The 14,217-nt window shown below is 41.4% G+C and overlaps 1 protein-coding gene across 1 annotated transcript in view; it reads right to left on the reverse strand.

The window, feature by feature from the left end:
* Positions 1-4,372, reverse strand: part of LOC311148247 (glutaminase kidney isoform, mitochondrial-like) — a gene marked incomplete at its 5' end in the record, with an annotated part of 28,188 nt that extends 23,816 nt beyond the window's left edge. Inside the window, one exon of the mRNA XM_084185150.1 lies at positions 4,158-4,372. Within this exon, the coding sequence (XP_084041276.1) occupies positions 4,158-4,372 (215 nt within the window). The remainder of the gene's footprint in view (positions 1-4,157) is intronic.
* Positions 4,373-14,217: the final 9,845 nt, after the last annotated feature.

Below are 14,217 nucleotides of genomic sequence, written 5' to 3' on the forward strand. Positions count from 1 at the left end.
GTCTGACAGGGACATTGTTAAATATTACCACTGCATTACACAGTGTTTTGATAGTTGACGCTCATCTGTATAACTTTTCTCAAAACATACAACATGTGCAAAAGAGCACTTAATCACTTAAGACAACTGTGTATGAACAACGTTCTATGTTTTTATTTTCTCCCCAGCACCAGGAGTATAGTAGTGTGTGTAGTGTAGGAATAATGTACAGTAGTGTAGTGTAGTGTAGGTCTAATGTACAGTAGTGTAGTGTAGTGTAGGTCTAATGTACAGTAGTGTAGTGTAGTGTAGGTCTAATGTACAGTAGTGTAGTGTAGTGTAGGTCTAATGTACAGTAGTGTGTGTAGTGTAGGTATAATGTACAGTAGTGTAGTGTAGTGTAGGTCTAATGTACAGTAGTGTGTGTAGTGTAGGTCTAATGTACAGTAGTGTAGTGTAGGTCTAATGTACAGTAGTGTAGTGTAGTGTAGGTCTAATGTACAGTAGTGTAGTGTAGGTCTAATGTACAGTAGTGTCGTGTAGTGTAGGTCTAATGTACAGTAGTGTAGTGTAGGTCTAATGTACAGTAGTGTAGTGTAATGTAGGTCTAATGTACAGTAGTGTAGTGTAGGTCTAATGTACAGTAGTGTAGTGTAGTGTAGGTCTAATGTACAGTAGTGTTGTGTAGTGTAGGTCTAATGTACAGTAGTGTAGTGTAGTGTAGGTCTAATGTACAGTAGTGTAGTGTAGTGTAGGTCGAATGTACAGTAGTGTTGTGTAGTGTAGGTCTAATGTACAGTAGTGTAGTGTAGTGTAGGTCTAATGTACAGTAGTGTGTGTAGTGTAGGTCTAATGTACAGTAGTGTAGTGTAGGTCTAATGTACAGTAGTGTAGTGTAGTGTAGGTCTAATGTACAGTAGTGTGTGTAGTGTAGGTCTAATGTACAGTAGTGTAGTGTAGTGTAGGTCTAATGTACAGTAGTGTAGTGTAGTGTAGTGTAGGTATAATGTACAGTAGTGTAGTGTAGTGTAGGTCTAATGTACAGTAGTGTAATGTAGTGTAGGTCTAATGTACAGTAGTGTGTGTAGTGTAGGTCTAATGTACAGTAGTGTAGTGTAGGTCTAATGTACAGTAGTGTAGTGTAGTGTAGGTCTAATGTACAGTAGTGTGTGTAGTGTAGGTCTAATGTACAGTAGTGTAGTGTAGTGTAGGTCTAATGTACAGTAGTGTAATGTAGTGTAGGTCTAATGTACAGTAGTGTAGTGTAGTGTAGGTCTAATGTACAGTAGTGTAGTGAAGTGTAGAAGTGTAGTCCATCTTAATATCTGCTTTCAAACCAATTCCACTGACTATTCAGCTCCAAGTTCCTACATTTAGTCTATGATTAAATTAGTTGTTTGGATGGAGTATTATTGGGAATTCCATTTGAAGTCCACTTAGTATGCATAACAAAATGTCTGAATCAAAGATAATAGCTTAATTTCATGTTCTGTATACAAGCCTAGTTTGAATACAAAATCAGCAGTGTTGGGGAAGCTACTCTGAAAATATACCCTGAGTGTACAAAACATTAGGAACACCTGCTCTCTCCATGACATAGACTGACCAGGTGAATCCAGGTGAAAGCTATGATCCCTTATTGATGTCACTTGTTAAATCCACTTCAATCAGTGTAAACAGGTCAGATGCTGAAAAAGACAGGAAATCTTGCCTACTTTAACCATATTTTCTGTTCTTTTTGCAAAAATGTAGTGTGTAGTTCCAGTAGTTAGCTACACCACTACATGGCAAAAAAAAGTAATTACCTACTGGGCACACACTGTTTGAATCAACGTTGCTTCCACAGTATTTCAATGAAATTACGTTAAACCAAAGTGGAATAGACGTTGAATTGACGTCTGTGCCCAGTGGGTAACTACTGAAAACACTACCAAGATTTGAATTTAGTTCAACTACCACCACCAAACTACAGCTAAATGTATTTGAATTACTAGTTGAGCTACATGTAGTTCACTACTCCCCATCACAGAAAATCAGTAACCCATTATTATAGGGTCGTTCTTTTGGTTTCAATAACTTTTTGACCGCACCCCTTTGATTTGAACAAAACTTTCCATACATATTTACTTATGGGATAAGTTATAAGAAAGTGAGTTTTTGGACCTGAATGCCAAAACATTTAGGGGATAGAGGTGCTCAAAGTTGACCTGTTTTGCATACCCCACCCTACCACGAGACATCCATGTCTTCATTACTGGAAAAGATAAACGGTTGAGTTTGATATCACTTAAAAGCTTACAAACACGGTTGACAAACTATTTTATAATTTCTTGATTTATTTATTTATTTATAAAAACTATGTACTTTTTTTTTACGTGAATTATCTAAAAACGCGTAAACTCCGATTATTTTGCTTTACACATACTGTATGTTGTAGCTTAGAACCTATTTTACACCATCTGAGGTTTTTGTGTTGTGCCCGCCATCGGTTGAGACAGCATACTCTTAAATAAGGGTGCATGTCATTCAATCATAGAAATACAATTCATAGAATTGCAGACCACTGCAATTTAGCTGGTACATCATTGAAACGTAAATTGAATTGACATTCAATCTCCCAATTACTACCACAAAGAAGGCTGCCGGTCCACCCACCGTCAAATGTCAACTTAAACTGAAATGTCTATTCTATGATCTATATTTCTATGATTTCAATAGGTTTCCTATGGAAGATTGACAGGTTAATTAAAACAACTGATATTCCCATTCAATTCAACATTCTCTGATGTATGGACCTCCATCCATCTTTGTGCTACAATTTTAAAGTTGAAATGTACATTTTATTTCCCTTTTAGTCAATCAATCAAATGTATTTATAAAGCCCTTTTTACATAATCAGTTGTCACAAAGTGCTTATACTGAAACCAAGCCTAAAACCCCAGAGCACGCAATGCAGATGTAGAAGCATGGTGGTTAGGAAAAAATCCCTAGAAAGTCAGGAACCTAAGAAGAAACCTAGAGAGGAATCAGGCTCTGAGGGGTGGCCAGTCCTCTTCTGGCTGTGCCGGGTGGAGATTATAAGAGTACATGGCCATTAAGGCCAGATCGTTCTTCAAGATGTTCAAACGTTCATAGATGTCCAGCAGGGTCAATAATAATCACAGTGGTTATAGAGGGTGCAACAGGTCAGCACTTCAGGAGTAAATGTCAGTTGGCTTTTCATAGCCGAGCATTCAGAGGTCGAGACAGCAACATGACACCCACTCTGTATTCAAGAGCATGCTGTGTCTTAACCGATGACGGACACAACACAAACACCTCAGATTATGTAAAATAGGGTCTAAACTACAACATATGCAAAAAGTAAATACTTTTTTGATAATTGAAGTTAAAGGTTTAAAAATGACATGATTATATATATTTGTTTTATGTTTCATTAAATTATTAAATAGTTTGACAACCCTGTTTGTAAGCTTTTAAATGATATCAAACTCGACTGTTTATCTTTTCCAGTGATAAAGACATGGATGTCTCATGGTAGGGTAGTGTATGCAAAATGGGTCAACTTTGAGCACTTCCATTTTCTAAATGTTTTGGCATTCAGGTCCAAAAAGTTACTTTCTGACCACTTCTACCATGGGCAAATATGTATAGAAAGTTTTGTTCAAATCAAAAGGGGTGCAGTCAAAAAGTGATTGAAATCAAATGGAACGACCCTATAGGATCTCAACAGATATATAATTTCACTCTTTGAGATAACTTGTCAGTACTGTCTATACTGGCCAGGGGTCCCCAACTAAATTCAGATGTGGGCTGATTCTTTCTTGAGCGGATGGTCGGGGGGCTGGAACAATTATTAATAACAATAATAAGACACTGCTAATTGACGTCAAGAAGCACAAAGATATAGTAATTGACAAAAACATAATCATTTCAAACCTTGATTACATTGGGATATGATAACATATGTCTCTATTTATGGGTGGGAACACTTAGGAAAATATTTCCTCAATTAAAATCAGTTGATATCCTGTTGATTTTAAATTATTTCATGTCCAACAATGAAAATGTATTTGATAAAATGGGGGTTCAAATAAAATCACCTGCGGGCCGAATTTGGTCCATGGGCCGAACTCTTCTGTAGGCACTACATCGTTAGGGAAAGAGTAAGTATTTACCTGCACTCTGCTTGGTCCATATCATTGACAGCTTGATGATGGAAGGGTTGCTGACTCTGGCTGTGTGATGATGCGCTTGTGCATAACAGCTGAGATGGTTGCTCGCTCCTGGATAAGCCATTGCTGTCACACCCAACTCGTATGTAGTTGACAGCATGTTTGAGCAGTTGTAAAACTCCCGCATTTGTAGTCCGCAGACGTTTCAGACAATGCATTAATAAAGGGTGGATCGCAACCAAAGAACAATACAATTAGAATATAATAAACACCGTAGAGGCATCAGATCTGTGTCCAGTCGGAGGCTTTATGTCAGTTTTCATGCAAGCGAGCGCAGTTAAAGGACATGATATTGTCGCGTGGGGGTGGAGTTGTGACTGGCAGAAGTTGGTCGACAGATGAAATAGGCCAGTGACCAATGACAAATGAATACAGACCGGGAAGAGGGTGAGAAATGTACGGTCCATGGCACGGGTATGGTTATGATTTCAAATTACGTGATTCAGTGGCTAGGGGCACAGTACAAATCTAATTATAGGTTACTTTTCCGAGCAGTTTCTATGGAAAACATTGCCCAAAACCTTTAAATACATTGCTGTAAGATATAATATTATGTAACCTTGTTGCAACTGTTGAACAAGAAGTTGTAATATCATCTGTAAACCTGTGAATAAATGTGAATAAATAAATAATACAATTACCAAAAATGTTTTGAATTCAACTGCTTACAATTTCATGGTTACATTGGCTATGGTGAAATCAAGCCTACCAATGAGCAGAGATGGCATTGGGGGATGTTCTAGTAATTTGTAGCATTTATAGCAAACCCGGACGACGCTAGGCCAATTGTGCGCCGCCCTATGGGACTCCCAATCACGGCCGGTTGTGATACAGCCTGGAATCGAACCATCAGAAAGTATTCATACCCCTTGACTTATTCCACATTTTGTTGTGTTACAGCCTGAATTGAACATTGATTAAATTAATTTTCTCCCCCGTCTACACACAATACCCCACAATGACAAAGTGAAAACATGTTTTTAGACCTTTTTGCAAATGTAGGCGATTGAAAATGAAATACAGAAACATCTAATTTACATAAGTATTCCCAACCCTTTGCTATGACACTCCAAATTGAGCTCAGGTGCATCCAATTTTCGTTGATAATCCTAGAGATGTCACTACAACTTGATTGGAGTCCACCTATAGCCAATTGTATTGGGTGGACTTAATTTACAAAGAAACACATCTGTCTATATAAGGTCCCACAGTTGACAGAGCATAAACTATACCATGAAGTCCAAGGAACTGTCCATAGATCACCGAGATAGAATTGTGATGAGGCATACATGTATATTTGGGGAAGGGTATAAAACAATGTCTATAGTGTTGAACGTTTCCAAGAGCACAGTGGTTTCTATCATTGGGAAATAGAAAAAATATGGACCTACCCAGACTCTGACTAGCGCTGGCCGTCCGACCAAACTGAGCGTCCGACCAAACTGAGCAACTGGGCAAGAAGGACCTTGGTCAGGGAGGTGATCAAGAGCCCAATGACCACTCTGACAGAACTACAGAGTTCCTTGGCTGAGATGGAAATCTGAGGGGGCACATATGGCATGACCCTCTGACTACAGTTGTAACAATGTGTACTTACACTGTAATTACACTTCAACTACCGCTGTATCTACCATGTAGCCTAGGTATGGGTTTCAGTACACTTGATATAAAGTCGGACCAAATTATCAAATGATTCCCTTTTATTTCACTATGTTCAAATAAATCTAAGCCTACATCGACCTTGTAGTTAGTGTGGTTATCTGCGTAGCGCTTATAGCCAATTTCTGATGTAGATTTGTGGATTGAAAATAGAGCTTGCCAGCTTCTAGTCCTCAAAACCGGAAAAGAGTCTGATGTTAAAACATGCTTAGGAGATCTTATACGTTTTGTTCAATGATGTAATATCAGTCAGTTAACATGACCTTTAGGAATTGTGAAGCCTTTATGTGATTTATGTCCTCGTTTTAATTACATACATTTCACAAAAAGCTGATGAAAATGATCTCATAGAACAAAACGTATAAGATCTCCTAAGCCTGTGTTTACCACATACCTTATTCTCGGCGTTTATACAGAAACCCTCCAAAAAAACCATTCATTTCCCCATAGGCTTTGGCCAACGAGCCATGGTGGAGTTAGTGGCTAAAAAAGACGTCATTACTATTGCTCTCTATTGTTTGTTGTTTAAAAGAACAACCGGTCCCCCTATTCAATACCCTTTCAAATTCATAACCTTGAAAAACAGTAAATACACAACCATTTTTAGATCAGTATGGCGGGGCAGTAGGCGGTTTTCATTTCTAGGCTGAGGCAACTCAATGCTACTCCATAATAAACCTATAGGACCTGTAAGACCTGTTCTGCTGTCTGTTTACGTCTCTGCCTGTAGGTGGCAGACTCCTTCCAGATCTAGCACCTCAGATCCAGGCTGAGTGTCACTGTCTGTGTGTCTATTGGATCTATGAGAGGGCATCTCTCAGGGGGTCCGTCACGCACACGAACACTCACACCCTCTCTCTTTCACACACACATGCACACACGCACATCCACACCAGGCACAGGCACAGGCCCAGTGTTCCTACCCACAAGCCTCTGAGTGAGGGGACTGGCTTCCTGTCTAGGCAGCCTGCGCACAGGTCACTCCTCACCTCTCTGTACCTCTCTGATCCTTCATGTGCTCAGTGTTTGTGTACAACACGCATTATCAACACACTGGTATAAATTAGCCTCTCTTGCTAAGGATACATTATTTGACTGGTTAAGCCATTACAGGCATTCATCAACTTTTTCTGAAATCTTTAAACAGTTACAATGTGTACCTTATTTGATATCTATCTCTCATGTAGTATGAAAAACCTAATTAAGGAGAGGAATAAATTGGTGGATTACATTACATTTACCAAGATTCTACACAGCAAATTGGCCAGTGTTACGTAGTGTTGATTTTTCAGTGTAACATGTCTAGTGTTGATTCAGGTGTTAAATTAACTCTGTAAATGTTACATGAACACTCATTGGTGTAAAATAACCCCAGTGTTGGTGTTAATTACCAGTATTAAACCAAAACCACGCCCATCATTATCATATTTTCCAGCATGCTCTATTGCAGTTTGATTTTTAGATTGATTTGTTTCAATATCTATGTTTTTGTATGTACATTGATTAATTAATTAATCTTATGCTACTCAAATATAAATAACATAAATGTTTCTAACCCAATCTGTTACTTGGATTTATTGCACCTGTTACTGAAATGGTTGTTCCTGTTTAGATAGTCTCATATCTTAGTCATTCTGAATGCAGGTTGCGGGTGAATTTACATTCAAAATGTTGGATCTCCCCACTGGCTGGATTCCAATAGGAATTACAGATCACTTTGCAAGCCAGCATAACGTGACTTGATGTGGCCTGTAAACCATGAGTTTCAGGCCACTGTATTAAGGTAAAGCTTTCAAAATAAGGCCTTATGAATTATGTGTTGTATTGTGTTAAATAATTTAATTTCAATGATAACATATTTGCTTAGGTTCTCCCTTAAAGGCACAGGACTGATAATGGATGAATAAAACAACCATGTCTCTGTCACTAACAAATACAGTCATGGGTGGTAACTCTACAATTAACTCGGCAAGGCACTCTGGGAAATATGCAAATAAGGCTTTACACTAAGCAGTGTGTTAATTTTACAATGAAAAGTGTGGACCCCTATAGACACTGGACCAGTGTTAAATCTACCACTCTCAGTGTTGATTTAACACTGGAGAATTTCCTGTGTACCAAGAGGAGCTCACTTCAAGGCACTTCAAGGAATTCTTTCAGGAGACATGATTGTCATGCAGACAGTGTAGGCCCCCAATGGTGCCCAGACTCCCCATCCATCCGTCCTTGTAGTTGAAAAGTTCCTGCACCTACCCGTATAAGATTACATGGGTTTTAGACTGTATAGTCTGTACAGGTGTTGGGTAAATTGCTATAGTATCCACTTCCAGATTGACTCGAAGAGGTGGCAAAATTACCTGCAATACCAAATAAATGAGGCCTCAACCGGCACTGGTGGAGCCTTTGGATTTGCCTCGCTAGGCATGTGACTGCTCCAAAGGGCCACATGCTAACCCATGGTCTCCCTACACTACCTCTGCCGGTTGTAGCTTCTCTGTTTTCAGGAGAAAATGTTTTCCATTCCTCTGCCCATGAATACCAGCTTTGTCCCCCCAGCCTCCATCTTGTGTGAGAAAGCCCCCATGCCCCACCCTCCCTGCTTGCACAAACTTACCCCCCCGTCCCCGTCCCCGTCCCCCGTCTCACACAGGAAAAGAAACATACCGGTGCCTTCTGCTTTGATTCAGCCTCAGTAGTCTGTGAGCTTGGATAAAGCCCTGGAGCTTAGAATAACCTACAATGGACAGTCAGTTTGAAAGACTTGGGGGTTGGAGATGCTGTATTTGGACAGAATTATGGGTCAAAAAGTATTCTGGTGAAATATAGTAGTTAACAGACTCACCTAAAATGTCACCATGATATCCTGGATTTAGGAGAAACTGCTATAGATTTCTGTTGAGTCTAAAGCTTGTCTGGGATTCCTTCAGCAGTTCAGGGCATCTCAAATAGTGGTATCTACCCAGCCAGGGTTGGGAAGTAACTGATTACATGAAGAAGAAGAAAATACGTTGTAATCGGATTACAGATACTTTAGAGAAACTACATGATTACTTCATGATTACTTTTAAATTCAGAAAGGATGTTTGCTGAAAAAAACATGTTATGACACCTTTCGGTTTTCTCAATGACATTCAATTCAGCATTGAAAAAAGGTGCAAGTTTAAGTTTGTTCCACCTGAGCGAGTCTGACCACAAGTCAGAGACCACTATGATGACACACCAAATGCATTTGAGGGATAATTTGTGTCTTCTTTTAATGCCTGTTAAGGGGAAAGTAATCAAAAAGTAAAGGAAGGTAATCAGATTACATTACTGAGTTTGGGTTATCCAAAAGTTGTTACTGATTACAATTTTGGACAAGTAACCTACTAGTAACTGTAACGGATTACATTTAGAAAGTAACCTACACAACCCTGTACCCGGCTAGTATCATTGGACGATTTCACACAAGCACATATCAGAGAGTGCTGTGAACCCCAAAACACAACTACTTCATGAATTGCTACACTGCCTTTCTCTGAGGAAGAGGGGATGTTGTTTGTTTGTATTTATACTGAGGGTTTGGAGGGACTTTCAAACATATTACCGCAATCATGACTATGTTGTTAGGTGGAAATAAAAGTACAGGCTTTGTTGTCGGCAATACCTTTCAAATACAGTATAAAGAAAAGTCAGCAAAAAGTTGGCCGGTATGCTAAAATTGGCGGCAAAACGTATTGGTTTGAAAGGTGTCTTTTTCTGACCCTCCCTAAACCCTCTTGGGCGTGAGAGGTATGCTTTCTACTTTGTAGGACAGAAGGTTTGAATGATGTTGGAAGAAAAGCCAGTGAGGAAAATAGTGTCTGCGACACCTTCATTTTATGCTTTTACTATCCAAAGGGAATTGCTACATATCCTCTGCTTTCAATTTTAGATTACTTCTTAGACGTTAATTTGATATTGATCATAGCGAGAGGAATATTAGAATTTTGTGTTGAGTGGTGAAACAAAACTCCCTAATTAGAGAATGTTAAACGCTTGTAGAGATGTGATGCATCGTTAATTTCGCTTTTCAAATTAAAGAACACGGTCCATTATCCATATACCACCCAGCATGAATGGAATTCTCACTCATTGCCAGCTTTACTCTCTCCTACATTCCTCCCCATAGTGACACACAGACATACAGGCCTTAAAGCGCAAACAGGCACACACACACCTCTGAAGCTAGAGTAGCCAGACAGCTCCACCGACTTCCACTGGAGGGAGTTTTTTCACCAAGACATCTTTACACTAGAGATGTGCACTGAAATCCAAATATTTCACAGATTCTCCTCATTCTCCTCAGCAGAAGTTAGAGTTCCTCTAGTTAAACACAGTGCAATTGTACAGTGTTGAAAAAAATATATTTTGTGTATCTTAATTAGATTATATTTTATAACCTTTTTGGTCCCATGGTCTCTGTGTTATCTATTCTTTGGTAATCTGGGTAACCTATCCAACTTTACAAATGTTACCTCCTGCACCATTTATTAAATTATAATAGAAAATTGATAAAATAAGAAATATATTTTATAGAGATGAGAATGTATTTGCATACAGGCCCTGTCCTTTGCTCCTCTCTGTGTACGCAGCAAACCACAGCCACCCCTCCACTGTGGCCACCGTGCCGAAACCTAGACACCATCTAGACCCGTGGAGCCTCTTTGCAGTCGTACAGTCCTGAAAGATCACCCCCCTCCCTCCCTCTCCTTCCGTCACCACCACCCCTTCCCATACCCCCCAACCCCACCCCCGCCATCCTCCTACCTTCCCCACCCTTCCTAAACCCCCCACCCACCATCCAGCAATCCCCACTGCCCTGCCATCTCACAGCATTCCGTGGGCCCTGCACACAGAGGCCTATTGTGTGCTCAGGGAGACGGAGGCAGTGTACAGTCAGGGGAACCAGAGAAATGTCTAGAATGGACCGTTTTCTATCTCACGTTAAGTTCTATTGACCTTGGCTACCATTGTGGACGCGCAGTTCAATTGATCCATTGTTGTGATCTTAAGGCATAGTACACTGAAAAATGCAGCAGAAGTTATCAGTAAAACAGAACGTTCCAAATAAGTCCCCAAGATGGCTGTCTATTAGGCATGCAGTTGAGTGATGCTTTCAGTGCAATGTTTCTCCTGGAAATCTGTCACAGTTAACTGATTAACCACAATTGTAGTCTTTATCAACCTCCTCCTTTACGGTAATGGTAATATGAGGGTGTCGGTTGTATTCTGAGAGGAAGAAAAATAGTTGACGGGATATTAAGTGATAGAAGGCTGCCAGGGTAGGTGGACCACCACCTATGTATGACTGCATGTATCATAAAACCCTGCTATGAAGTATTGTAAGAAGTGATCAGTAACTCACTACCATCAGTTTTCCTAACAATTTACTATAATTAATTTACTATTACTGAATTACTACACAGGTATAAGAGCAATTTAATGTACAGTGGTATTTTACATACTGACCCTCCATCTTCATTCATGTAACCAGGCAACGTTAACCCGGCTTGACCTTATAAACTGGAGAGGGTGTTATGGAGAAGGAGAGTGTGCTGTGGTCTATTGTCTCAATAGAACATATTATTGGTTAATCTAGGACAGGCATGATGGTAATTTAAGACAACAGTTAGTCTCTCTGACAGACATTCAGAGCTAGCTAGCTTGGTAGTTGCTTTAGGAACAGACAACAGCATGGTCAGATATGAGGACTGCATTGGTCAAGATGCTTCCTATGCTCTTCCAAATCAACTGATTTAGGATCAGCTCTCCCTTCCCCAATCCTAACCTTAACCAATATGATCCAAATAATAAAACTGTCCCTGGATCAGTTGTTACTGCATGTGCAGAAAGTGACCTGGGGTGTGATGGAGGGTTCAGACTCTTTCTTCCCTGTATGAGGGGGCTCTCTAAAAGGTTATGACCCCGGCGTGACTGTGCCTCTCCACTCAACAAAGACCCCCTTTCAGGCCCTCTCACCTGGCCCTATCTGCCTCAGAATGATACGTGATAAAGATCATAGAGACGTTTCATACCCTGGTTCACAACTTAGCTTCATAATGAAGAAAGACTGACATTAGTGTTATCTTGTCTCTATCAGGAATGTTATGGCACTGGAGAAGCAGGAAACCCTGTCAAAGCCCATTTTGTTTGCCTGGAGGGGACTGTTGGGCATCTGAACTGTTGTGACAGGTAACCAGTATAACATTAGCAATAGCAACAAGCTCCATGTACCGGTGGACATTACTGTAATTTGTAGGGATACATTGTTGGTTTAGAATAGACAGTACGGTGATGCTTGCTGAGTAGTTACAGTTCGTTACAGTTGGTGTGTATTTCTGTTCACAGTTACATTTTATTCAAGCCAACACTATTACTGCATATGCAGGAAACTTACTGGAAATGCCGGTAACACGCCTTCAGTTTCCAGCCCCTTAATATCCATTGCAGTCATGGCAGACATCTTCTTTTAACTGCTTCTCACAGCCACATTTCAACTGGTCTTTCCCCAAACAGACAGGCCTCTTGCCGAAACTCTGACTGACCCTAAGTATGCAACGTGACCATGATATAACACTGTCATTGACTGGAGTGCTCTACACACCCAGAGGTTGCCTCAGGTCCTGCAATAATTAGACACCCATAAAGCCATAATCCAAGAATCTCTGTAGAATCAGCCAGGTTAGATTTAGTTAATCCTCAGAGACAGGCTGGCCGTTTCCCATGCCCTCAGTGCTCCCTACAGTAGTTCACACCATGGTCCACTTCATCTACCCTCAACTCTCATTGTTAGCAAAGTGGATTAACCTTTACATTTTTTTTTCATGTAGGTTAGTTTGAGGCCAGTGAGCGGATGAACACCAAGTTTGTTAACAATTCATGCCAATAAAGCCCTTTGAATTGAATTGAGAGGGAGGGAGAGAGAGAGAGCGAGAGAGAGAGAATGTTGAAATGTAGAGACTTTCTAAGTATTGGCCTACAACATTTGCCAAGTGTGGGCACCTGTATACAGTCGTGGTCAAACATTTTGAGAATGACACAAATACTAATTTTCACAAAGTCTGCTGCCTCAGTTTTGATGATGGCAATTTGCATATACTCCAGAATGTCATGAAGAGTGATCAGATTAATTGCAAAGTCCCTCTTTGCCATGAAAATGAACTTAATCCCCCAAAAACATTTCCATTGCATTTCAGCACTGCCACAAAAGGACCAGCTGCCATCATGTCAGTGATTCTCTCGTTAACACAGGTGGGAGTGTTGACGAGGACAAGGCTGGAGATTGACCCTCTCCTTTTCTCCCTATACACCAAGTCACTTGGCTCTGTCATATCCTCACATGGCCTTTCCTATCATTGCTACGCTGACGATACACAACTAATCTTCTCCTTTCCCCCTTCTGATAACCAGGTGGCGAATCGCATCTCTGCATGTCTGGCAGACATATCAGTATGGATGACGGATCACCACCTCAAGCTGAACCCTGGCAAGACGGAGCTGCTCTTCCTCCCGGGGAAGGACTGCCCGTTCCATGATCTCGCCATCACGGTTGACAACTCCGCTGTGTCCTCCTCCCAGAGTGCGAAGAGCCTAGGCGTGACCCTGGACAACACCCTGTCGTTCTCCGCCAACATCAAGGCGGTGACCCGCTCCTGCAGGTTCATGCTCTACAACATTCGGAGAGTACGACCCTGCCTTACACAGGAAGCGGCACAGGTCCTAATCCAGGCACTTGTCATCTCCCGTCTGGACTACTGCAACTCGCTGTTGGCTGGCCTCCCTGCCTGTGCCATTAAACCCCAACAACTCATCCAGAATGCCGCAGCCCGTCTGGTGTTCAACCTTCCCAAGTTCTCTCACGTCACCCCCCTCCTCCGCACACTCCACTGGCTTCCAGTTGAAGCTCGCATCCGCTACAAGACCATGGTGCTTGCCTATGGAGCAGTGAGGGGAACGGCACCTCTGTACCTTCAGGCTCTGATCAGTCCCTACACCCAAACGAGGGCATTGCGTTCATCCACCTCTGGCCTGCTGGCTCCCCTTCCTCTGCGGAAGCATAGCTCCCGCTCAGCCCAGTCAAAACTGTTCGCTGCTCTGGCACCCCAATGGTGGAACAAGCTCCCTCACGACGCCAGGACAGCGGAGTCACTCACCACCTTCCGGAGACATTTGAAACCCCACCTCTTTAAGGAATACCTGGGATAGGATAAAGTGTTCCTTCTAACCCCCCCCCCCCCCCCCCCCCCCCCAAATTGTAAAGTGGTTATCCCACTGGCTATAGGGTGAACGCACCAATTTGCGAGTCGCTCTGGCTAAGAGCGTC

This window comes from Coregonus lavaretus (assembly GCF_964263955.1).
Source record: "Coregonus lavaretus genome assembly, chromosome: 20".
Classification (NCBI taxonomy): Eukaryota; Metazoa; Chordata; class Actinopteri; order Salmoniformes; family Salmonidae; genus Coregonus; species Coregonus lavaretus.